The sequence below is a fragment of the Cyrtonyx montezumae genome, unplaced genomic scaffold (genome assembly GCF_038088225.1).
Source record: "Cyrtonyx montezumae isolate F1298 unplaced genomic scaffold, pur_monq_1.0 scaffold_19, whole genome shotgun sequence".
NCBI lineage: Eukaryota > Metazoa > Chordata > Aves > Galliformes > Odontophoridae > Cyrtonyx > Cyrtonyx montezumae.
The window spans coordinates 1,441,180-1,465,459 of NW_027071925.1; the positions used below are offsets into that span (position 1 = coordinate 1,441,180).

Below are 24,280 nucleotides of genomic sequence, written 5' to 3' on the forward strand. Positions count from 1 at the left end.
TGCCTGGCACAACTCACCCCGACGGCAATGAGCAGGATCACAGAATCACTGAGGTTGGAAAAGACCTTAAAGATCATCAAGTCCAACCACGACCTAACCACACTGCCCTCACTCTAACAGCCCTCTGCTAAATCGTGTTCCTGAGCGCCACATCCAAAGGTTTTCAGACACATCCAGGGATGGTGACTCCACCACCTCCCTGTGGAACCCACTCCAGTGCTTAATGACCTTTTCTGTAACGAAGTGTCTCCTGATCTCCAACCTAAGCTTACCCTGGTGCAACTTAAGGCCATGTCCCCTCGTCCTGTCACTGTCACCAGCGAGAAGAGCCCTGTAGTAACCCCAAGGAAAATACCTCTGCTTTCTCCCTAGGAGGAGCTCCAACCCTGCTCACAGCTCTGCCTGCAGCCATTTCCACCACCAGTAGCTTTGCACAAGACAGTGCTGGGCCGCCTGGTTAGCCTCACAGGGCACACGGGGGACATGGGGAACAGGGACCAGCTGAGGGCTGTCCCCTGCTCCCGCTGAGTCCCCGAGGGATGGGGGCCAATCTGCATTTCCCTTAGCAGGGAGGGGGTACTGCCATAGGAGGAGGTGCTCTGGGACCCCACTGCAGTGTGGCAGGCCGGTGCTGGCGGCAGGGTGCCGTGTGGGATTCACGCTCTTTGTCCCGCAGCGGTGCTCAGCTCCTCTCCCATCCCCGTCGTGGTCACGCCGGAGGATGACACGTGGCACATCAGCAACTCTTGCGTGGGCAATGGGCAGTTCGTGGACTGGGAGCAGATGTCAGAGGTGGAGCAGCAGGCAGATCCACCCGAGGTCGTGCTCAGCCGTCCCCCCAAGGAGCTGAAGAAGCTGGTGAGGGAGGGCTGCTGGGCTGCCAGCCGCAGGCAGCGGGCAGCAGCGTACCAGCGGCTGTGCCAGCGTGTCCCCTGCCGCCTCGTCACGCCCGATGCCCTGGTGTACAGGGACGTGGCCACACGGCTCTTCGGAAAGCACGGAGCCAGCTCCCACCCGCTGCCTGACTTCCTGGGGGGATGCTCCCTGCACACGTACTGCCTCAACCCGGATGGGGTCGCGGCGCTGAAGAAGATCCTCATCTGCATTGGCAACCTGTTCCCTGACATCACCTACAGCCCCGCGCTGCCCTCGCTCGTGGCCCTGCTGCTGCACTACAGCGAGGACGAGGCTCAGTGCTTCGAGAACATCTCCCGCCTCATCGCCAGCAATGCCCCCCACACCAGCTACGTTGACCAGTCCTTCCTGGCCCACCAGGCCTCGTGCATGACGTTTGGGGATCTGGCCAACAAGCACTGCCCGGCAGCGCACAAGCTGATAGCCAGCACGTCCGAGAACGTCTTTGAGGTGTACTCCGAGTGGCTGTTGTGGCTCTTCCGTGACCTCCCCTTCAGCTATGCCATCCGTGTGTTTGATGTCTTCCTGCTGGAGGGGCAGAAGGTGCTGTACCGCATCGCCCTGGCCCTGCTGAAGCAGTACCGGCTGTCGGTGAGCTCTGCGGAGCAGGATGGGACCGACACCAGGGCAGAACTGCAGGCCTTTGTGCAGAACGTTGCCCAGCACATCACTGTTGACAAACTCCTGGAGAGAGCATTTGGCATCCGGCTGTTCTCCCGTAAGGAAATCTGGCTGCTGCAGATGGCCAACAGGAAGGCACTGATGGAGAGGGGCATCACCATGGTGCAGGGCAGGTAGGAAGCTGGCCTGTCTGCTGCAGTGATCTTGGGGCAGAGCGGGCAAACAACAGGTGGAAATGCAGCACAGGGGGAGCTGCAGTGTGTCCCTTGTGCTGCACAGGCACTGCTGGGGTCACGCACCCCCAGTGGCACATAACAGCACTGACATTAACTAACAGGGTACGGCAGCTGAGCTCTGACACCTCCTCCCTCTCGCAGGCAGTCCTTCCACCTGGCCGTGGACATGCAGAGCTTCAGCTCCAGCACTGTATCGGCTCAGGAGATGCGCATCATCTGGTCTTGGATCCCCGAGCGCTTCTCCCTCTTCCCCCCACTGCTGCTCTTCTCCACCTCGGAAGATGGGTGCAGCCTGCAGAGGTGAGCGTGATACAGACATAGCATCGGGTAAGGGTTGCTGGTGTTAGAAAGGGGCAACCACAACATCTGTGGGGCATATCTGAGGTCTCCTGGGGACACTGCTGGGCTCACTTGAAGACCCTTTGGGAAAGGAGCGCCTTCTTCAGCAGCACATCATGCTGAGAGGCGGTACAGAGCAGGCTGAGCTCAGGCACCTTTCACAATGGGGGAGGCACAAACCCTCCAGACTCAAGCTATGAGAGCCTAAGTGCCATAGTCAGTGCCCACATCCTCAGCAAGCGAGGGAACAGCCAAGGACCCAGTGACAGCTGTAGAACAAAGGGTGTGGGGAGAGCAGAAACATCCCTGCAACGCTCTGTGCTGGGCATTTCACCCTGCTGCCTGGGTGCCAGGGCTGGCCAGGGGCTACGTGCTGCCCGTAACACCAGTGATTCCTGCTTCTCCATGCGGTTCATTTGCGGCTGCCAGAGTACTGCCCACGCTGGCACCACAAGCACGCCCTCAGCTCAGGGGAGGTGAGCAAGGGCCCCACAGCAAACCCCAAGCAGGGAGGCCCCACTGTTTCACCTTACCACAGCAGCAGTGGGGCTCACAGGGTGGGTGTCAGACAGGAGCTTGGCCTCCAGGTGGATGAGAAGCACATGCAGAATAAATGCAAGCTTGCTTGGGAAACTGCCCCACGACGCATCTCCCCCAGGCTGGTGCTGAGAGTACGTGGGTGGATTTTGTTTGGATTTATGAGAGCTATTACCCACATTGATGAGCAAAACTGGTGCCTTGAGAAGCTCTGGAGCCAGCTCTGTTGCCTGCACCAACAGAGGAGCTGCCCAAGCTATGTCCTTGGTCTGAGCCCTGCACCAATGCAGCCTCCTTGTGCACTCCCAGGTTTTACTTGTGCTGCGAAGGTTACGAACCAACAGTGCTGATCCTAAAAACGATGGAGGGGGAGGTAAGTATTTCCCAACAGGGAGGTGAGCTGTGCTGTGTGACAGCAAGGAGCCCCTGCCACAAACTGTGGCTCCACCACGGTGCTGTAGGGACACCAAGAGGCACCTCAGGCACTGGCTAAGGGGGGCTGTAAACTAAAGTCTGTGAGATGGGGAGAGGCCGTGAGAGAGGTTTTATTGCACATGTAGACTAAACCATGAAGCCTTTGCTAAGCAGACTTCCCCAAAGTCAACAGATGCTTTGTCTTAGCAAGGACTTCCTTTTAGTGCACTAAATGCAACAACCCCTTCTTGACTGCAAGAGCAGCCACATGAGGGAAATGGAGTGAAGTATTGTCAGCTCTTAAAACACGTGAAAGTCATGGAATAACTGCGGAACGACCTGAGCCAGGCATCTTCCCAGGGACTCTGGGAGTGGCTCATAAACCCATATTTTATGTCTGCACTCTGCATCAGACAGCACAGGCAAGCTCTGTGAACTGCTAAGGCATCCTACAGATTTATTGGCCAACAAGTCCTGACCTCCCACACGCAGCACTCGAGTGCAGTGAAGAGAGAAACACTGCTGCCCCTAGGGCCTTGTGCAGACAAGGAAAAGTGACTTAGAAGACTTTGTTTCCTTTATGTTTTAGCTCATTTTCTGCCTTACATAGTCCTGAGGAGAGGCAGAGCCTTTGCTGCGCTGAGCACGCAGGAGCTGGCCTCAGTGGAGGCTTCAGCCTGCACTCGCTGACAGTTCCCTGTGCTCTCTCCCGAAGGTGTGTGGGGCATTCCTGTCCTCTGATTGGAGTGAAAGGAAGAAGAACGGGCTGACATCGGGCTTTTTTGGGACAGGGGAATGCTTCGTGTTCACTGTAAGTCAAATTTATGCTTAGGGGCCTGTCTTTCATTGCTACTTCATTCCTCTAACTCCAGGCGCGGTGGCACCAAGCTGCTTCCTTTGCACACTCCCTTCACTGCCCCAGAGCTCTGGCAGGAGGCAGCTGCAGAAAGTGCTCTGTTGGACCAGAAAAAAATGGAGAACTATCTTCTAGAGCATCCTAAAGGGATGACAGCAGGACAGTGTGTGCTGATCCTGAGCTGTCCCTTCCCTGCTGCAGGTCTGGACCTGGCACACACCGTGTGGTCCCCATGCAGCCACAAGGACGGGGCTCACTGGCTTTCTCCTGCTTTCCAGGTGCGCCCCGAGATGGAGAGGTACGAGTGGGTGTTCATCAAGAAGCCAGAGCTGGCCAAAGCTGTTCCACGCTCACGCCAGCGGTCACCATCACCCATTCCCACCCCCCCACTCAGCTCCTCCCCCAGCAGCCGCAGTGCCAGCCCCAACCTCCTCACCGTGCCTGCACCGCAGAGGAAGGGCCGCCTGTCCCCGTTCCTGGCCATCAGGCATTTCCTCCTGCCTTCCAAAACAGCCTCCATGTTCATGTCTGGCTCTCGGGAAGGGATCGTTATCGGTAATTACCTGGTGGCAGGTATCCGTGTCCAGCACGCTGCTGCTCTGACTGAAAAGAGCTCCCCTCCAGGTTAAAATCCAAGCTGTCCATAAAGCAAACACCTCCTGTCTTAGTACATGTACCTGAAGTCAAGCGAGATGAAGTCAGTCCCCTCTTCCTCAAATCAGCCGGAGAATGAAGGGCTGCATAAGGGCACAGATGTCCCTTCTGAGTGCTGCAGAGCAAGTCCTAGCTGAGCAGGAGCCCTGCAACCCAAACCTGCCCGCCAGATGTGGCAGCCATGCCCTTCCTCACCCTTTCCTGGGAGTCCTGCAGGGCTAAGAGGAGATGTGGGTGGGGAACAGTTTGCAGAAATGCCAGGCGTGATCCTCTGGGGCAGATGCACCCTGTGTGCAAGAACGGAGCTGAGAAATGGGCACGACCCCAAGACCTGGCCAGCATCTGCTGGGGCAGGGAAGGGTGACCGCAGATCCCAATGCCCGGTGTGCTTTTGCAGGTGGAGGTGGAGGCCAAGCACTGTCCCTCGATGCCAACCTGCTCCGGGGACGCACGGAGCCCTGCGAGACCTTTGACAACCCTCCACTCTGCCAGGAGAACTTCACGGTGCAGCTGTTGGAGGTGTGGGGCTTCCAAAACACCTAGGTCCCGTGGGGTCAGCCCCCCACCACGGCAGAAGTCACAGCTCCAGCACGACCACTACGATCCCTGGCAGCAGCTTTGTGCGCTCCTCTGCTTGCCGTCCTCCCCTCATTGTCATCAGCCACAGTGGAGGGCCACGCGTGTCATGAACGGGGCCTCCTCCCACAGCTCACACCCAGCTCCACCGGCCCTGCTCCCATTCAGGTTGCTGGAGAGGAGGCAGGTCACTGCTTTCTATGCCCGTCTACGGTCAGCAAAGCAGCCCTGTGGGAATCCTCAGTCTAGACAAAGCTCAGCACCACGGTGCGAAGCTCACCTACACCGCCCCTTCCTCCGGGGCCGGATCCTTCCCGCCCTGGGGCTCCGCGCTGCCCCGCCCCCGCTCGCGGCCCTCCCCGCAGCACAGCGCCCCCTGCTGGCCGGGCGCAGCGCGCAGGCGCCGTTGCCATGGCACCGCGACTCCGTCGTTGCGGAGCGTCTGCGATGGCGATGGCGGAGGGGGGGGAAGCGCGGGGGCTGGAGCTGAGGGCGGCCATCGGCTTCAACGGTACCGGCGTCACCTGGGAGCAGCTTGGTGGGGGTGTGGAGCAGCTTGGGGCAGCTGGAGGGGGATGTGAGGCACCGCGGGGACAGGCGGAGGGGCTATGGGGCATATGGGGGACATGGGATGCGGTGGGGCGGTTTGGGGGGCAGTGGGTGTGTGCCTGGGCGGGAGCAGAGCTGTGCACCGTGTCCCTGACTGGGGGCAGGAGCTCATGGAGAAGAGATACAGGCTTCAGAGCAAGCAAACTCAGGCTGAACATAGGGATTTGCTGCTTGTGTGTGTGTGTAATTGCCCAGCTTACTGGAATGAGAGGAGCTTCGTTTCGAAATAAAACCAAATCCTCTTGCACAAAGCACAGCTGTGAGCAGCCCTGTGGCAGCGGGGTCGGTAATGGGGTTTTGCAGCCGCCCAACTGCCTGGGAGGTGTGCAGCTGTTCTGGGGCAACACGGAGCGGTGGTGTGGCCTTCACAAATCAGCTGCTGCTCATGGAGGACCTGTGGTGATGCTCAGTCCTCAGGGCTGGGTGGATCTCCTGGTAGCAGCAGCAAGCAGAGCCCAACCTTGAATTACACACAGGACTGTGCTGCTTTGGGTGGGAGCTGGGAGCCTCTCGGTTTCGCCCTCATTGCAAAGTAAATCCTGAGAAGTAAGAGTTTGGGGAAGCATGATCAGGATGTCCTCCTGCATGGAGGCACTGAATGCAGCATGCCTTGTTCTTCCTCCCATGGCAGGTCACATCACGTCAGGCCTGATCTGTCACCCTGACAGCAAGCACCTCCTCTACCCGCTGGGATGCACTGTGGTCATCCAGGACCTGGCCAGCAAGAAGCAAACATTCTTGCACGGCCACTCCAACAACGTCTCCTGTGTCGTCGTGTCAAGCAGCGGGAACTACGTTGCCTCTGGGCAAGTCACCTTCATGGGCTTCAAGGTGGATAACGCTTGCTGTTTAACCATGCTATGCTGACCAAAAACACGGACTTGGCCGATCAGCTGGAGTAATTCTTACTCGTTTTTCAATTTGTAGGAAAACAAACATCTGTAGTGGGAGGGCACTGCAAAGAATGAGGAGTATGGATGCTCTGTTGTTGGGTGTGCCTTTGTATTTTGGCATGGCATTAAACACTCTCCTTAGGATCAGGGTAACTAGATTGAGGGATTCCTTAGTCCCAGTCCTTCTCAGAGAAAGTGCTGTGGACATGTGGCAGCCTAAATCCCATTAGATGCTCAACAGTAAGTAGTGTCACATTTAAAGTTGTTAATGGTTTAATTTGCTTATTTGAGAAGAGCCTGAGGCAGAGGGAAGTTATTCATGTTCTCAGCATTTAAACATCTCAGTCAAATACTCTTCCAGAATTGGTGTTGCATAGCAAACTGTGATTCTGAAATGAATCAGAGCTTCTAAGCTGGTAACTGGAGTAATACTTTGTACAGCATCTAATGTGAGGCATACCCCTATCGCAGTGCACTGGGCTGAAATAAGCTGACCTTCTGCTGGCTGCTTCTGAGCAATTCCCTTCCTACCAGAGCACTTCAGCATGTCACAGCTAATGCTCTGGCTTTGACTTCTGCTTTGGACTGCAGGCAGACATCATTCTGTGGGACTTTCAGAAGAAGGAGTTGCTTGCTCGCCTGTCACTTCATAAGGGTAAAATTGAAGGACTGGCATTCTCTCCAAACGACCTTTATCTTGTGTCGCTGGGCGGCCAGGACGATGGCAGGTAATGGTTTCCCCTTGCTGAGGCATGATTCCTCACTAATTGCAGGACACTGGAGAATGTGCTCAGGGGACACTCCCTCCTCTGGCACTCTGACATCACTTTAGAGCATCCCATCTGATGGAAGCTGGGTTGGTACACCAGTGTGTAGGGCAGGGAAAGATGAGGGCAGCAGCTAATGGTGAAGATGGCTTTGTCACCTTCAAATAACACACCAGTTTCCCTGTTAGCTGGCTTAATATTCAGGCCTGAAGAATTACAAGTGGAATAAAAGGCTATTTCAAATAAGATTCTATGTGAGATATGATTCTACTCTTGCTCAGGAGGAGGAATACTTCAAATACACATCCCCCCCTCCTCAACAAGAGGTGTAAGCTGTGATTCCATGTATTTGTTTTAAGGCTTTTCTTGGATAAACTGCTCACAAGGTGACATGTAGTGCTTATCCTTTTGGGAACAAACTGCAGGAAAACAGGCTTTAGTTCTCATCCTTTTGGAATGATGCAAGAAGAAAAAGTTTTCTTTCTGGTAAGATTTTAAGTCACATTAACAAGCGAAGTATTCTAAAGCCCTTCCTTCCTCTGCAGTGTGGTTGTGTGGGACGTCTCCAAAAGAGAGGCTGTCTGTGGGAGCCCTGCCTCGGCTCGGAACAGAGGCAGTGCCACCATCGTGGAGTGCTCCGCGTGCAGAGACGAGATGTTTGTGACAGCTGGAATGTAAGGCTGTGTTTAGTGTGAGAACTGCTATGAGGAAAAAACCCGCCGGCCTAGCTCCTTTTTCAGAGCCTTTACTTAAATAGGAGGAAATTTAAGCATCAGTGTGCTCTGCTTTTTTAATTCTCATCTCAATGGACTCATGAATATCCAGCAGGTTGTCTGTTCAAAGCGTTTTTCCTTGTTCTGCATGTAAGTGTACGCTTTCAAAGCTGCACACACAGAGCAGCATGCTTAATTTCTGTTCTGTATAGCAGGATTTTGTGCTCAGCGTTCCCTCTGCAGTGCTTAAAATATTCAGTTCCCAGTGTTTACACACAAAAAGCAGTCAATGAAGAGCTCTGGACAGTGCCTTGTTAATGTATGAAGAATGATATCTTGCAGGTCATTGGATCTTCCCCCATCCTCAGCAGATGTAATGTACAATTGGTCACTGGCTTGTAACAAAAGTTGAAGCAAAAAGGCCCATTTCCCATGGATTTGGGACAGCTCGCATTTATCTAGCCTGACTTTTAAACCTGCAGAGGTCCTGCAGCTCCCTTTAAATCAGAGGAAGGCTTGGATGCCCTTGGCTATGGCTGCACTTGTCAGTGCTGGTCTTTGCAGTTTTAACACTTTGTGAAATACGAGGGTGACTGTGTGTTAAGGTACTACATCAGTTCTTAGTCGTCAGTCAAACTGTGCTAGAAAATAGTTGAAAGTGCCTGGTGCTGCTCGTTTCCTGTTCTAAGAAGCACGATCCCCGTGGTGCATGTCTCTTAGGGGAATTAATATCCAGGTTGTTACATACCTCCCCCATAATCCTAGCATGAATTTTTGCTGAGCCTTTAAGATATTTTGACTTATCTGGAAAAAAAAGTTACACGAGAGACAGCAGAAAAGACAAAGGGTTGCTTCAGGCTTCTCTGGTATTGTACTTTTTCCTCCTTATCATAATTTGAGAATGATATGACCTTATACAGATTGTTTCATTCTCCTAATAATGGTTGAGCTGAGATGTTTCTGGGATTGATTCATACAAGGATTTCATTTTCCTCTATGCTTTCCTGTAGCGAGACCATTCGAGTATGGGAACTGGATCTACCAAACAGAAAACTCCGACCAACTGAATGCCAGACAGGGCAACTGAGAAGAGTGATCACAAGCCTTAAGGTGAGCGTCAGCCAAAAAGATTCAGCTGAGCTAAGCAGCACTCTGCAGAGTAGAGAAAGCTCTCATAGTGATGCTAACAATGCTAATTATAACTACACGATGGCACTGTAGTTGCTAAATGTTGGCTCGTGGCAGGTGGCCTTCTGTTCCTTTGTCCTGGGAAAAGAAGCAGCATGCATTTTAGTCAGAGGCTCAAGAGAATTCAACTTTTGCTTCAAAGTGTTTGGCTGGAGAACGTTTTAGAGAGAGCAGTGTTGCAGATCCGTGTGAGTGTGGATGTGAAAGCACTAGCTGTGTGCCCTCAGGGTGAATCCTGGCAATGCACTCAAGTAAAGCTATGCAGCATGAGCTAGGCTTGGGACAAGAGCCTCAGTACCTTGACTACAATCTCTTTTTTTCACCCTTTCTTATAGATGGCAGATGATGATAATTATTTTTATGTTGGCACATCAACTGGTGACGTCCTGAAAGTGAACACAAGAAACAAGCTGATGACCGATTTTGGGCCTCAAAAGAAGTTTTCGTTGGTGAGTAGAAGTTCTGTCACTTGAGTCTTTTTCCTTATCCTCTTTATTAGTGAGTGAAATTAGGACAGCCTCCAGGAGAACCATTAGAAAGCTGATGCACAACCTCACCTTCACAGAGGATGAGTGGAATGGGAGCCGGCGTGCGTGTGTGCCACGCTGCTGCCATTCGGGTGAAGAGAGTAATATGGGTCACTGAAAAAAACCATAATGGGAGCACAACTGCAGAAGATCAAGGACCAGAGTAAAGGCAAACTGAAGGGATAAAAGCTAAGGGGAGAGAAGAGTAGCTCTGTCCTGTTTGTGTGGTTCCTGTAGCGCAACCAGAGATTATAGCTGTGCCAGCAGAACTGCCTGTGGGTTGAGAATGGATTCAGCTAAAAGCCAGTACCTGCAGCAGGGTAATTTGTGCAGCCATGTTATTTACAGCAGGGCCCTGTGACCAGTTACCAGCACAACCGAAAGAGGCAGCATGCTTCTTTGTATGGAAAGTACAGCGAAAATTCACAAGTAAAGCATGTCTCATTTTTATTGAGCCTGAAGATATGGCATGGCATCAGTTACTGCCACAAACCTTGGAGATGGAAATCTGTGTGGCAGAGCCAGGCGTTCCAGGTCTGCCAGCAACTTGTGTTAAGGATTTATGAGGCAGAATTTCTTCTGTACCTTTTTGGTTCTAGCTCTCAGTGCTCTTGTTGACCCTACTTTAGGCAGGGGGAGCTGGGCTGGATGAGCTCCTGGGGTTCCTCCCAACCCCAGCTGATCTGTGGGTCCTCTCCAAGGACTTGTCTCCATCGTGACACTTAGCTGATAGCCAGCTGTCCAACACTTAATGGAAAGCAGTGAGGCTTGCTGTGCTGAATGCTAACATCACAGCTAGATTTGAATAGTTGGGTTTGGTGTGTCTCACCAGACTTTGCTGGGATTTCTGTGGCACTACTCTTGCACTAAAGCACCGAGAAATTCAAGTGCAAGAATTGCTTATTTTTGGCTCCCGTTTTGAGAGGTTTGGTCTTTACCCTTTTCCCACAGTACTTGACATTACGTAGCTTTCTGTGTTTACAGGCCGGGCTCCAATTGACATTATTCACAGATTTCACTGCTCCATACTTTTGAAAGTCACTCCCCAGAGTCTGTGTTGGCACCTGTGGAATACACAGCTAGGTTCTGCTTGGAAGGATCTGTTTAAGTGACTTGCTCAGCATCTCTTTGCGATGCTGGGGAGTTCTGGCAGAGGCTGCTATCTAGAATTCAGTTCTTCTGGACCACATTAAGGTTTCTCAGTTAAACCTCAATTGAAGGAAAGTGCTCTTTCTTTGTTCGTTATTTTTGTCTGTGTTCTCCCATCACACATTATTACATTACACCCCTCATGACTGATCTCTGTAGTAGCTTCAGCTTCCCCACTGACGAGACAGGGGTCTTACTGAAAATAGTCCTGTAGATAATATAATTAAAGAGTTTATTAAAGTGCTTATGCACAACTGGCACAAAAAAGTAAAGAAGGTTGTGCAGCGTACAGTTTCTGTTGCTTTTTGACTTCTGAGGGCTCAGCCTCCTGACCTCAAGGTTCCCTTAACAAAGTTTCTTTGTTTGTCTGCAGTTGGGACTTGCAGATCTCTGTGTAATGATCCACAGGCAGGAATGTCTTCTGGAGGAGGAGCTTTTGGCCTTTTGTTGGCAGGGAGCTGTAATGAGAAACAATTGGCACCAGCTAGAACGCTTGCTCTTGATTTCTCTTGGCTTGTTGTTGTATTTGTGGCTTTTTGATGGAGGGGATGATACCTGAGGAGTTCAAACACTTTCCTGAAACATTTTTTTGCATAAGGCTGAATGCATTTTATGATTCTATTAGAAACCATGAACATCAGTGAGCAGTGAGGGCAGTGATAGAGGTGGAAGTGCTGATTGTACTACTAGAGATGCCATGGGGAAACTGCCCTAGAAAGAAGCAGACCTTGTTGTTTGAGGCCAAGCGTGAGTCTGACAAAACCTTTGAGAAAAGAAACCATCAGTAATTCCCAAATCAAAAGCTGTTCTGGACTCATTTTTCCAGACCTTCTGAACTTTGCTTTTAACACACATACTTACGAACCCCATACATACCCAGTCACAATGCCTCTTGCATTGCAAGTGCATGCCCACCTCTCTGGGATGGATCACTTGGAGCCAGTGAGGTCTTTAAATATACTCAATATTCATCTATCTATTCCAGAAGCTTGGAGAAGTCATCACACTTGGTTTTCCCACTTGCATTGTAGAAATGCAAGTAGTTTAATTCTGTGTGCATGATTAGTGACAAGAATGTCCACATTTTGTTCTCCTGATAAAGATTTACCATACTTATGATTTCTAATGTACATTGGAGCTCTTGTGGGTGGTGTTACGATAGTCCTCCAGCAGTCACCCTGCAGTGCTTTCATTCCATGGTGTACCCATATCCTGGCCAAGGTCTTGATGACTGAATATCCCCTATACAGGTGTGGTTTCTCTCCTATATCTAGCATGACACGTGCAGCCTGGAGCACCTGGATGCAGCTGCACAGCGTTCTGAACTCCCTTGCCTTCTGCAGTGAGGGAAAGGTGCAAATGCCTTTGAAACAAACCCTCACAGACAATATACCTTTGAGACCATCACTGAAGAAGAGGTCAGCTAGGGTCGTTAGCAGGAGGCTGTGCAGTTTGGAAGTTGAAGGATATCCCAAGGCCTCTTAGTGAAAAGCAGAGGCTCGAGGCCAGAACATATCCCCATCCATATTAAGAAGAGCCTTGCAGTATCACTAACTTCATCTGGCATTGCTTGTAATAGTGAAAAGCTGAAGAAAAACAAGGCCTTTCAGTGTGCAAGAGGCTGACAGGGTGCTAAGGAGAAGGTAAGATCCTGAAGTGGATGTCACAGCTGACAGCTAGCCCTGTGGATGAGACCTGAGCTGTCACACAACAACCCATCTGACATTTTGTTTTGTTCATGGTAGGTAGTGGCAGCTAGGTGAGAGATACCACTGTGTTTTGGCAGAGGGAGAGGCAGGAAAGGCTGAGAGAGCTGGGGCTGTTCAGCCTTGAGAAAGAAGACTCAGGGGATCTGATCCACATCTGTAAATATCTGAGGAGCAGGAGGCAAAGGGACAAAGCCAGACTCTTCTCAGCAGTGTGTGGTGATAGGATGAGGGGAAATGGCCACAAACTGAAGCATGGGAAGTTCTGCACCAACGTGTGTGGGAGCTTCTTCACAGTGCAGTGACGGAGCACTGGAGCTGCACACAGAGGTGGTGGGGTCTCCTTCTCCGGAGACGTTCAGGACCCACCTGGATGCTGAGCTGTGCAACCTGGGCTGGGGGCTGCTTTGCAGGGGGTTGGACTAAATGATCTCTGGAGGTCCCTTCCAACCCCTACAGTTCTGTGATTCTGTGATTCACGTTGTTATTTCCATCCAGCCTCCTCCTTTACCACGTTACTCAAGGTGATGGTGCGTGGACATCTCTGCTCACACACTCTTACTGTCAGGTGCTCCCCTTGCTTGTTTCCTTTCTGCTCTTACCACCGCGGTGTCTAAAATGAGAAATTCATCAGGGTTTCAGTGCAGAGCAGTGTTGTGTCAGTCAGTGAGAATGTGCTGGTGTGTTTTTACCCCCAGCTGCTCTCAGACCCACCCTCACAGTTCCAGTTCTCCCTTCCTGGCTGCATGCTGTGATTCCCCTCCTACCCACCCAGCGCTCATCCCTGCACACAAGTCATACGCTGTCACTGTGCTGTCAGCAAGCACTCTCAATACACCAGTGAGCTCTAATGTTTTAGGACAGAAATTTCCAATTGTAGCACAGCCTTCAACATCAGAAGAGTATTTTCACAGGGTTTTTTTTTTTTTTCAAATAGAAAACACGGCATTTATCAAAACAGAAGTGTATACATCCTTATTTTTACATCGCATTGCTAAACCGAGGAGAAGAGATGGCTTTTTTTTGCAGAGCTGTGCACATTCCACGAGGTGTCTTGGATCTCTACCTGCCCTGTGCAGTACTCCTTGCACCAAAAATTCGGAGCACCCTGCCTCCGTGCTTTGGAACCATTCTCATTGCTTTTACGCTGCCTTTAGATGTGTAAGAACGTGTTTACTACTTGGCCGTGATCTGAAGATGTCTTTGTTTCTGTTTCGAGGAGGAGTGGCACGTCGCTGTTTGGAGCGACCTGCTTCCCATCTAAATGGAGTTGAGTGTGTTTCTGTCGTGTCTATGAGCACATTTACTCCAGTATCCCCACCGCAGGCTCGAGAAGCTTTAGGGTAACCACTCAGATGAAGAGTGGGACTGCAAATGGATTCTCAGCAGTAGTTGGATGCTTTGCATTGTAAACAAAACATTTAAACGAGGTGTGCTGGAAGAGTTCCCAGAGCAAGAGATCAGAATGGGACAAAGAGCAAGCATCCCTGCAGGGAGGGAACGCTCAGCCTGCGTTTGTGCTGGTATCTATATTTATCATCACACTTCAAAGCAGTGGTTTCTTTTTGTAAGAGGTAAATAATGAATGATGATATTTTTAACCTACGTTACCCTCTGCATTTCACCTACAAAAGAACAGTCAGTAGTATGAGGCAGAGTGCTCACTGCATCGTTAACACGGGCTGCTTGACATATGAATATCAAAAGCAGCTCCCAGAGCTGCGTACCTGTGGGGATTGCAAGAGCAGCCTGAACAGGGGAGAAGCACAGTTACCAAACCCAGGCTGAACTCAAACTCTTGACTTCGAGAGCTTCATCATGAATGAAGAGAACATTTCCAGGTGTTCCTTTTTTCTTGGCGATACCTGCTTCCCTCCCACATTAGAAGAACCAAAGGGAATGTACCTGGTAAATCTCAACCTGGCGTTGGCAGTGCTGTAAAAACCCTAATTAGCAACAAGCAGAAAGCTGTAATCAGGTCAGCTGCGGAGTCGTGGCTGTGATTTCCAAGGCTGCCACCAGCTGCAGAGCTAAACCCACAGGGCACACGTAGGAGATGGCAGTCTGTAACAGAAAAAAGCCTGCAGAGCAGGGGATGGGAAGGCCCTGCAATAACAGGGGCTGTAAAGCACTGCCCACGCCCCGTGGAAAACTTTCCAAAGCACCGTCTAGAAACAGCTCTGCTTGTGGATTGTAGTTTTAATTAAATACACTCCCTTTGTTCTCGTGCTTGAGTGAAGAATGTCTGCATGAAACCTGGCTCCCTGCCTGGCAGTGATGTGGGAGCGTGGCACCCCGTGCTCTGCGGGCGGTGCCTTCCAGCGATGGCAGTGGTAGTGCAGGAGGCACTGGGCGGCCACGTTCTGCAGGATAAGGAATTAATCTACTTCAGGCAGTTATCCGTATATAGGTGTGTGTTGTGTCTTGTTTTGTTTTGTTTTTCTCCAAAGAATAGAAGCAAGAATTTTAAACAACCATCAAAGGCATTTCTCTGCATTCGGCAGGCTGTCTCTGTAGCTTCTGCAGCATCCTTTCTAATAGCACTGACCTCTATACAGCTCAAATAGTCAGTTCTGTTTTCTTCTCTGCCTTGATTTCTTTCCCACGTTCCTTAAAGCTTCATTCCTTTCTGCAGAGAAAATGATCACTTTCTAGCTTTCTGGCTTTAAAAGTCTGTGAGTGTGTAATGCTGAAATACGCCGGGGTTGGGCCAGATCAGTGATGGAAGAGAACACGAGTGCTGGATGATACAGATGTCAGACCTTGTCCTAAAATGCTGGCACCTGTGCATGTTCAAAATTCAGAGCTCAAATACATGGCCATGATCCCTTCCTGAAGTATAAATGCATCACGCTTCTCATTTGCCTGTCGCTTCATCTCCTTTGAGAACCCTGCTCTTTTTGCTGCGACAACACCAAAGCACTGCAACTCTTAGTGCAGAAGAGCCCCCACCACTCAGAAGCTGTGCTATGAGCTCAGGCTTCAAGGAAAACCCCATAACGCTGTGAAATTGCATCCTGTACACGTTGCTTTGTGATAGAACTTCAGTCCAAGTTTTTGTGGCATAAAGTTCCTCTGTTTTCTTTCCCTTTTTTCCCCGTTTTCACCCAGAATATTTTACTGAGTCAGAACAGAAACATTTGGCCCCAGAGAAGCACTCTCACCCCTTTTGCATCCAGTTTTTGACCGTCAGAAATGGTCAGTAATAGATCTGTTTTCCTGTGTGTGGAGGACCACCACTTGAGGCAGAGCAGAACAGCAGCAGCTCTGTGAGGCTGGAAACATCGTGGCCAGGCTGGGGATTGATTTCCTTCTGTCTGTAGAGTGCTACTTAAGCAGTTGGAAAGGCATTTCTGCTTTTAATGATGGCTGACCCCCTGTTGGTTTACTCATCAAGTAGCAGAAGCCTGTGCTGTGTCTCCCTGCCAGAAGTGTGTTTTATCAGTGGTATGTGTGGGGTGGCACAGGATATTTCAGACAGGCCTGGGATGCGGGGGATGCATCCTAAGAGCAGCTTCGTGAAAGGGTGCTTAGCCTGAGTTTCATCTGTGTTTTCATCCTTCTGATCTTTATCTATAAAGAACCAGTGGAAGGCAAAGTGGAGGCACTGACATAAAATGTGCAAGGTAAGGCTGTGTAGTTCCTATATGGTCCCAACTGCACTGAGCGGTTCATGTTGACACCCCTTACCTGCTCCTTAAACACTCCCACTGTAGATATTCATATACACCTGTAATTAATAACCCTTTTCTTCCCGTTCCCTCCAGACAATCGCTTTTTAGCCTAGAAAGACAAAGCCATATTTGAGTGACGTGGGCACCGCCATAGGGAGCATCGTAAAGACTCCATTGCAGCATTCAGCATGGCTGCATTGCAACTGCTCCCATCCAGTTGTGCTGTAATCTCCTTCTCTCCTAGGGAGTCACGGCCTTGCTTCTGCTGAAGACAGGAGATGTCATAGTCGGCACCGGAGGAGGGACTGTAGCTCTCTGTAAGGGCTCAAACTACAAAGTGATGAAGTGAGTCTGCAGATGGGGGGGATCAGAAGGATGGAGATGAGGGCTCCCCAAAGGGCTGTGCTGTAAGAACCAGTTGTTCCTATGGGATGGCACGATGCAAATAAATCTCAGGTTGTTTTTTTCAACCCTACAGACAAAATAGATGTGCTTAAACTAGACATTCTGTTTGCAGCGTAATGAATTGGAAGCAAATTGGAAGTCTCTGCGTGCTTCTGCATAACATTGCCCTGCTCACAGTTCATTTCAAATGACCACTGTTTCCCCATAGGCACTGGGAGTCCCAAACTGATGTAAAGTGAGACAGGTCTGTAAAGTCAGTAAAACCATGTTCCCTTACACCACCTGAGGAAGGTGACTATGTGCCTTTTAGAAAGTGTTTGTTGGTGAAAGTGCTCTCACTAATTTAACAGACACGTCTTAAAGCACTGCAGTCCTTGCAGGGCTTCTTTTTTCTGCGTACGAAATAGCTGCAGGCTTCACTTTTCAGTGGGTGACTTGAAAATCAGGCTTGCAGTTATCCATTTTGCACTGTTTGAGTAGCCAGCTTCAGCACACAGCTCAGGAAAAGCTTCGTGCTGTGCCACCGTAATCATCCCCAGAAGTCCTAAACCGAACAGAAATATTATTCAGTGAGGGATAAGCGAAAAGAAATTCTGCATTCTCTTAACAGGAATTTTCAAGTTCAAGGTGGTGTCACTTCCCTGGCACGCAGAGGTCAGGGCCACCAGTTCTTTGTGGGGACGAACGCGTGCCAGATGTACCGGGTTAACTACACGGCGTTTAAAGAGGAGCTGATCTCCACCTGCCACAGGGAAGCTGTTCACGACATCGTGTTTCCTTTGTGAGTACAGCTGCCTGGGATGCTGTGGGCTGGCAAGGGTCAGGAATCAGCTGCTTCCTCCCCAGACAGAGAACAGCAGCTTGATCCCAAAGAGAAGGTCGATTTGGGGCCTGCTGTTGTCGCGTTGCTTCTTGACACCGCACGCATGAGCAGATCTCATCACGGTGCAACAAAGCAGAGGGAAGTGCAAAATGCCCTCCTCCCTTCTTGTGGCCGGCCTGGAAAATCCACTTACTCCTAATTTAATGAGTAAATCATTTGAGCTTTAGAGTAATCTGATGCTAATATTCCCAAGTGGCACATCTGTGTCACAGAGGTATTTGGGTGAGCTGGGTTTAGTGATGAGGGTAAGGACTCCAGTTCCACATCTTCACATGCCTGTTTTAAACTTCTTATTTGTTAGCTGCTCTTGAGCAGTGCATGTCACCGAGCTGGAAGTGAAGGCTTAGTTTCTCTGTTCTGGCGTATTTCAGAACACGTCGCTGCTGTTGTTCTGCTTTACAAAGCACCTGCACAAGCTTGTCCTGAAAGAGGCTGCACTTTCTCTGGACCAATTATCCCTGTCCTGATTTGTCTTGCCTGTGATTTTGAACAAAAGCATATGGTACTCTCTCAATTTCACTCTCTGTCATATCCAGAGGATATGTGGTTCGGTCCTCTTTGTCCATAACTGATGTATTGCCCTGTGCCAGATAGAGTTAATCTCATCCTGCAGAAAGCAGTGGTGATGGCATAAAACCATGCCCACATGTCTCCTTTTGTTTGCTGCTCATTGTAAGAGCTTATTTCAAAGCATTCAGCCCTACAGGTTTTTGAGGTTGCAGGTCTTTTTTACTTAAACACATATACCAACGGTGCTACGAACAGGCTTTTACCATTTCCCCTACTGCCTTCAGCAGTGTTACATAGGAATCATAAAGATAAAAAATGACATCCCTACAGTGTGGGGCTGCTGTCGGTTGTTGATGTCAAACCTGGGCAGTCAGCACCTCTCCCCCCCCCACTTTTCTTTGTATTGAGTACAACACTTGAAGTTTTTCAGAGGTTCAGTGTGGGGAATCAACGTCCCAACTTCACTGAAGCAGAAAGAGCTCTTTTCACTCCATCTTAATTCCACTGTGCACTGGTGCCAAACCAGGGGAAACCTCTGTGGTAAAGGTCTTCCAGTCCTAACCATGGTGACCCCTACTGTGAAGACTACAGCTGAACGTGGGCAGCAGCCGAGCTCTAAGGGATGGGTTAAGGTCTGATACAGAAGTTGTGTTCTCCTCTCATTAGCTCTTCTCTCTGACCACCCCAGTGGGACTTCTGACTTGTTTGCTACCTGCTCCAAAGATGACATCCGGGTGTGGCACACCCCAGAGAACAGGGAGCTCCTGCGGATCGTCATCCCCAACATGACGTGCTACGCCATGGAGTTCATGAGGGATGGCAGCAGCATCATTTCAGGTAACGGGCAGTCCCAGCCCGTGGGTGAGTCCAGTCTGGGAGTGTTACCTAGTGTAACAAAAGTCCTAAAGAGCCCTGATTCTAAACTGATAACACTGATGTATGGAGCAGATTCATCTATCATGTACGTAGAACAACTTTGGCGTACATTTGCTGCCTGTGTGCCATGTGCAAGTTGCCTATGCAGGAACTACTGCAGCTCCAGGGCAGCAATGCTGTCCCCCTGCCATTACCAAAGCAGTTTGCCCACAGGCAGAACCAAAAAAGGTATTACATTGTAATGGTCGATGTCAGGCTACGTAGTATAAAGGCACTTAATAAGGAAAGGGTTCGTTTGTACGGGAAGCGAGGACAGCGTGAGGGAAGTGTCTGTGCCTGGATGATCTGTTTCTTTCTGTTCATCAGCGTGGAACGATGGAAAAATCCGTGCCTTCATGCCTGAGAGTGGCCGGGAAATGTATGTGATTAACAATGCCCACAGCCTGGGAGTGACAGCGATTGCTGCTACTAATGACTGTAAGCGGATCGTTAGCGGCGGAGGCGAAGGGCAGGTAATTTCTTGCTTTAAAAGCCCGGAGCAGGACCTGGGAACTGTCACAAACGGAGCTGTGCTGAGCTCGCACTTGGGCAGAGAACCGAGTTTGAAAGTGTTAGCCTTTGCTATGTGCAGATCTCTTGTTCTCAGAGGGGTTCCTATGAAACAATGCCCCGATTTTGCATTAGCCATTGTTTGCAAGGCTCTGTCTCACCGTGCTGTAGCACTGATTTGCTTTCTGTCAGCTCTGGAAGCCCTAAACCAGCCCAATGTGTCCTGCATGAATTCACTTACCAGCACCGTGCTCACTTTTGTGGCTGTGTTGTCTCTGGGTTCCTTCCTGACTTTTTGGGGTTGGTATTATCTGGTTCAGGTGGTAACGTTAATAGAAGACCCTAATAACCTGGCTCCCAATGCAGCTGTGAGAACATTCCAACACAAACAACTAAACTCAGAAGGCATCCTACTCGTGCACTTCAACAGTATTGTTCCAGCAGTCAAAAATCAACGCCGTGTACTTTGGCTGCTCCATGCACTTCCTTTAGTTGTGGCCTTTTGCAATCTGTAGAAGAAACACTAAATTTTAAATCATGCAAGCCTTCTTTTTTTAATATATTAAAGTAGATCTGGAAGGCACACATTCAGTTTCTTGCTTTGCTTTGGACTTCCTCCCTGCAGTCTGGTGTGCTCTCAGAAGCAGACGTTTAAGTGCATCTTGACTGATTTAACTGCTCTTAATGCTTTGTTTCTGTGCCCTGCTCGTCGTGTGCAGTGTGCATGCTGAAGATTGCACAGGAAGTCTTGAAGAGTGAGGCACTGAACTCGCAAATCTCAGGCAAATATCCTCATCACAGAACCATCTTTCTAAATCATCTTGTGCCTCAGCTCTCCCGCAGAGTGATAGAGAATGGTAGCAGCAGCGCTGCCTTGTCTCACTGCATAAAGACATTAGAGATGATGAGCCACTTCAGCCCTTCACTAATAAAAGCACAGTGAAGTACCTTGGATGATTAGTGCTGGAGGATGCAGGAGATGGAAGACCTAGATTCTGTATGAACACACAGAGTGGCACAGGCTGTGGTTAGTTGCTCTCTGAATTGAAAAAGACAGCTGGGACAGAATTAAAGCTAGAAGGTTGGTTAAGTAGAAATGAGGACTGCAGGGGGGCTTTTGCAGCATTCATTCAGAAGGCAAAGGAGTGCTCTGGAATGCTAATGGTTCTGTCAAAATCAATCATCTGAAAGCTCTGACGTCCGGGGTTGCTTGAGGTATCTGAATGCTCTGATCATGTAGCCAGCAGGAATTGGACATACAGATCCCATAGGTACCTCAGCATCAGACTTGAAAACATGGAAGGTTAACGTCCTCTGCTTTGATCTCGGTGCATAGTATAAATTTACACGAGCATTTGACCTGAGTGAAATGTAAAAGCAAATGGGTATCACGAAGTTTGACACTTATGGGGCAGTAAAGGCAAGGTGTGAAGGATCAAATCCTCGAAGCAGAAACATTGCTGCCATTACCACCACTGGGAAAAGCGATGCTTTCAGGCGTGGATTTCACATCAAAGATTCAAGGAGCTGTTTTGTATTTACTTACTAGCATTATATATGTACCATGAGTACCAGGTAGCTTTTCAAATTCAATTTCAGAAGCTTTGATCTTTGATCTTTAAAACACAGCTTGGAAATAGATCATGGATTAGGTGCTTACTCTCAATAGGGAAATGAGTACACTGAAACGTGGGTGAGTGGGGCTCACCAAAACATTTGTATAGGGCCGGGAAAACAGAGACAGGTCTGCTGAGATTCCATTGCCATTCAAGTTACAAGAGAAGTGCAGAGTTCAGGAAAGCTGTAGGTGTTCTGAGCTCAGGTGGTACAGAGCTGATGTTTGCTGCTGGTTTGCAGGTGAGGGTCTGGGCAATTGGTGAGAAAACTCGCAAACTGGAAGTAATTCTGAAGGAGCACATTTCTGCTGTGTCCTGTATTAAGATTAAGAAGAATGATAAGGAGTGTGTCACAGCCAGCCTTGATGGAACCTGCATCATCTGGGATATTGGGTAAGGAGAGGGGTTAGCACTGCACGGTACTTAAAGTGCTGGTAGCTCCTGTGGTGGGTCACTGTGTCCTGTTTGGGACACCACATGGTGAGAAGGAAGGGGAAAAGGGCCTTAGAGAGTTAAAATAATGAGGAAGAACAATCAGTCGGGAAAGGTGGAACCTCCAACAGTGGAAACTTCCCAGAGAAGTATAGACAGACCTTGGTCCCGAGTTGTTCTGCTGTAGCAGATCCCCTTCAGCCGAGGGGATGGAGCAGAGGGTTCCAGCTAGCTCTGTTCAGCACTGTGTCATTCTTGACAAGCTATTGCAGATCTCTAGTTCTGTGCTGTGACAGGGACGAGGACATCTTTTGCATAGCACCTAGAAAGCATTCTGGATTAAAAACCTATGTTTCATCTGACAGCAGTCCTCTAAGACAGACATGGCAGGGAACAGAAGTGGTGACTCTGACAGGTACCACGAAACCCTGAACACAGGCTTACACCTGCTAATATTCAAGCAGAATGTATGACACACGTAGAGAGAGTTCAGGCAGTCAAAGTCTGGGCTTTGACCTTTTTCTTTCTCTTGTTTTGTGGTGTTTTGCAGGTGTTTTACAAGAAAACAAATGATTCTGGCCAACACATTGTTCAAATGTGTATGTTACCATCCTGAAGAGTACCAGCTAATCACCAGTGGGACGGACAGGAGGGTAAGCTAAACTACAGGAGTTCTGTTGGCAGTCATTCCAGCACACAGCATCTGGTTCCAGGTGTTCCAAGCAGTCATAGTCACACAAGGCCATGATCAGGCTGCACCAGCTAGGGGAGCTTTCCTGGGGAAGCAGGGGCCCATGTTGAGGCTGCTGTACTTCAGCAGAAGTTTGTAGGGCAGCTCTGACATCTCCGTGCTGTTTATGCACAGCTCAACTTTTGTCTGCTCCCTAGATTGGATACTGGGAGGTGTACGATGGCTCTGCAATCAGAGATTTGGAAGGCTCGCTATCAGGCTCCATCAATGGGATGGACATCACATCAGATGGGGCATACTTTGTCACAGGTGAGTGGGTGGATGAAACTTGAGAAGAAAAGGCCATATTAGGACCAAGAAAAGCAAGGCAATGAAACAAGGGTCTCAGTAAAGTATGAAGAAGAATTAAAAACAAACAAAAAAAAAAAGAAAAAGAAAATTCAGCTAAAACATGGAATAAAACAAATGGCCGCAGAAAAATACTTAGGAAGAGGCTGTAATCCAGACCTGTAAGACAGTATGGTTCAGTCTCACAGATGTAATTTAGAGGTGAAGACAAGGTTTGAATGTTCCCAAGGGAGCACAGGGTTGCACCTTGCTCTGCTCCTCGTTTGTTTCTGTCGTGTTTGCAGTGCACTTGACTGCTTTTTTCCACGTGTCCTGCTGGCACTGTTAGTTTCCTGGTGCACATGGCTCCAGGCTCCATCCAGCCTCAGGCTCACACGTTCCCAACCATGGTGACATCTCTTCTGGGAGCCCACTGCTAGCACAGAGGAGCCATGCTACTGAGCCAAGGCAGCAGGCTTTGTGTCAGCTCCACTTCCTTCAGGTTAACCCAGTACTGGTGCTGGTGAAGAGCCTTTGAAGACCTGCCATGCTGGTAGCAATTGCTGGCCAGAACTGACAGTGAGCTGCTAGAGGGCTAACAGCTGAACAGAAGTAGGCTTTGCCGTAATGCACAGGACAGCAGAACCTACCCCTCCTCAATGAAACGAGTGCCCAGGTGTCCTCTGCTGGGAACAAAAAGCAGCAGAACTGTGTGTGATCGCTGCTCCCTTGTGCCCGATGCAGGTGGGGATGACCGCCTGGTGAAGGTGTGGGACTACAACGAGGGGACAGTGACTCACATTGGAGTGGGCCACAGTGGCAACATCACCCGTCTCAGGATCTGCCCTGGCAACAAGTACATCGTGAGTGTGAGCGCCGACGGTGCCATCCTGCTCTGGAAGTACCCAGGCTGTCCCTAGCAGTGGTGCAGGAGCTGCCATGCTGCTGCCTCCTCACCCAGCCCAAAAGTCTTTTCTTCTCATAGCTGAGGTGTTTAAAGCACTCTTACTATTAGAGATAACTATTTTTCTACTCTCTGTTGTGTATTCACTGGATTCTTCAGAGATCCTTTCCAGCACTGAACACACAGGCCTCAATTCTCACAGGCAGGCAAAGGATTTCGTATTCCACTTAGTTTGGGGTGGAAGTGTTCACCGCTTCTGAGAAGGACCCGTGCTGTTCCAGCACCGCTGTTTGCTTTCTGCCACCTTTGGACAGGTTCACTCTTCTCTGGGTGGAGAACTGGCTGGAGGGCCGTGCCCAGAGGGTAGTGGTGAATGGAGTGAAGTCCAGCTGGCGTCCTGTTACGAGTGGTGTCCCCCAAGGGTCAGTTTTGGGGCCCATCTCGTTTAATATCTTTATTGATGACCTCGATGAGGGAATTGAGTGTACCCTCAGTAAGTTTGCAGATGACACAAAGCTGGGAGGATGTGTCAAACTGCCTGAGGGTAGGGAGGCCCTTCAGAGGGATTTGGATAGGCTGAACAGCTGGGCTGAGCTCAATGGGATGAGGTTCAATAAGACCAAGTGCCGGGTCCTGCACTTTGGCCACAATAACCCCATGCAGTGCTATAGGCTTGGGGCAGAATGGCTTGAAGAATGTAGGGAGGAAAAGGA

At 49.8% G+C, this 24,280-nt stretch overlaps 2 protein-coding genes across 2 annotated transcripts; both read left to right on the plus strand.

The window, feature by feature from the left end:
• Positions 1-720: 720 nt before the first annotated feature.
• On the plus strand, positions 721-13,648 carry LOC136047823 (TBC1 domain family member 24-like). The gene is made up of 7 exons (XM_065735120.1): positions 721-1,709; positions 1,914-2,072; positions 2,958-3,021; positions 3,778-3,873; positions 4,197-4,473; positions 4,970-5,148; positions 13,638-13,648. Exons 1-6 carry the CDS (start codon positions 784-786, stop codon positions 5,113-5,115), a joined length of 1,668 nt encoding a protein of 555 aa, XP_065591192.1. The 5' UTR covers positions 721-783; the 3' UTR covers positions 5,116-5,148; positions 13,638-13,648.
• CFAP52 (cilia and flagella associated protein 52) lies at positions 5,596-23,753 on the plus strand. The gene is made up of 14 exons (XM_065735119.1): positions 5,596-5,659; positions 6,389-6,588; positions 7,242-7,378; positions 7,963-8,091; positions 9,141-9,240; positions 9,654-9,767; positions 16,619-16,719; positions 17,390-17,560; positions 18,861-19,009; positions 19,415-19,560; positions 21,455-21,606; positions 22,196-22,298; positions 22,534-22,645; positions 23,408-23,753. The coding sequence occupies exons 1-14, from the start codon at positions 5,596-5,598 to the stop codon at positions 23,581-23,583; spliced, it is 1,854 nt and encodes a 617-aa protein (XP_065591191.1). The 3' UTR covers positions 23,584-23,753.
• Positions 23,754-24,280: the final 527 nt, after the last annotated feature.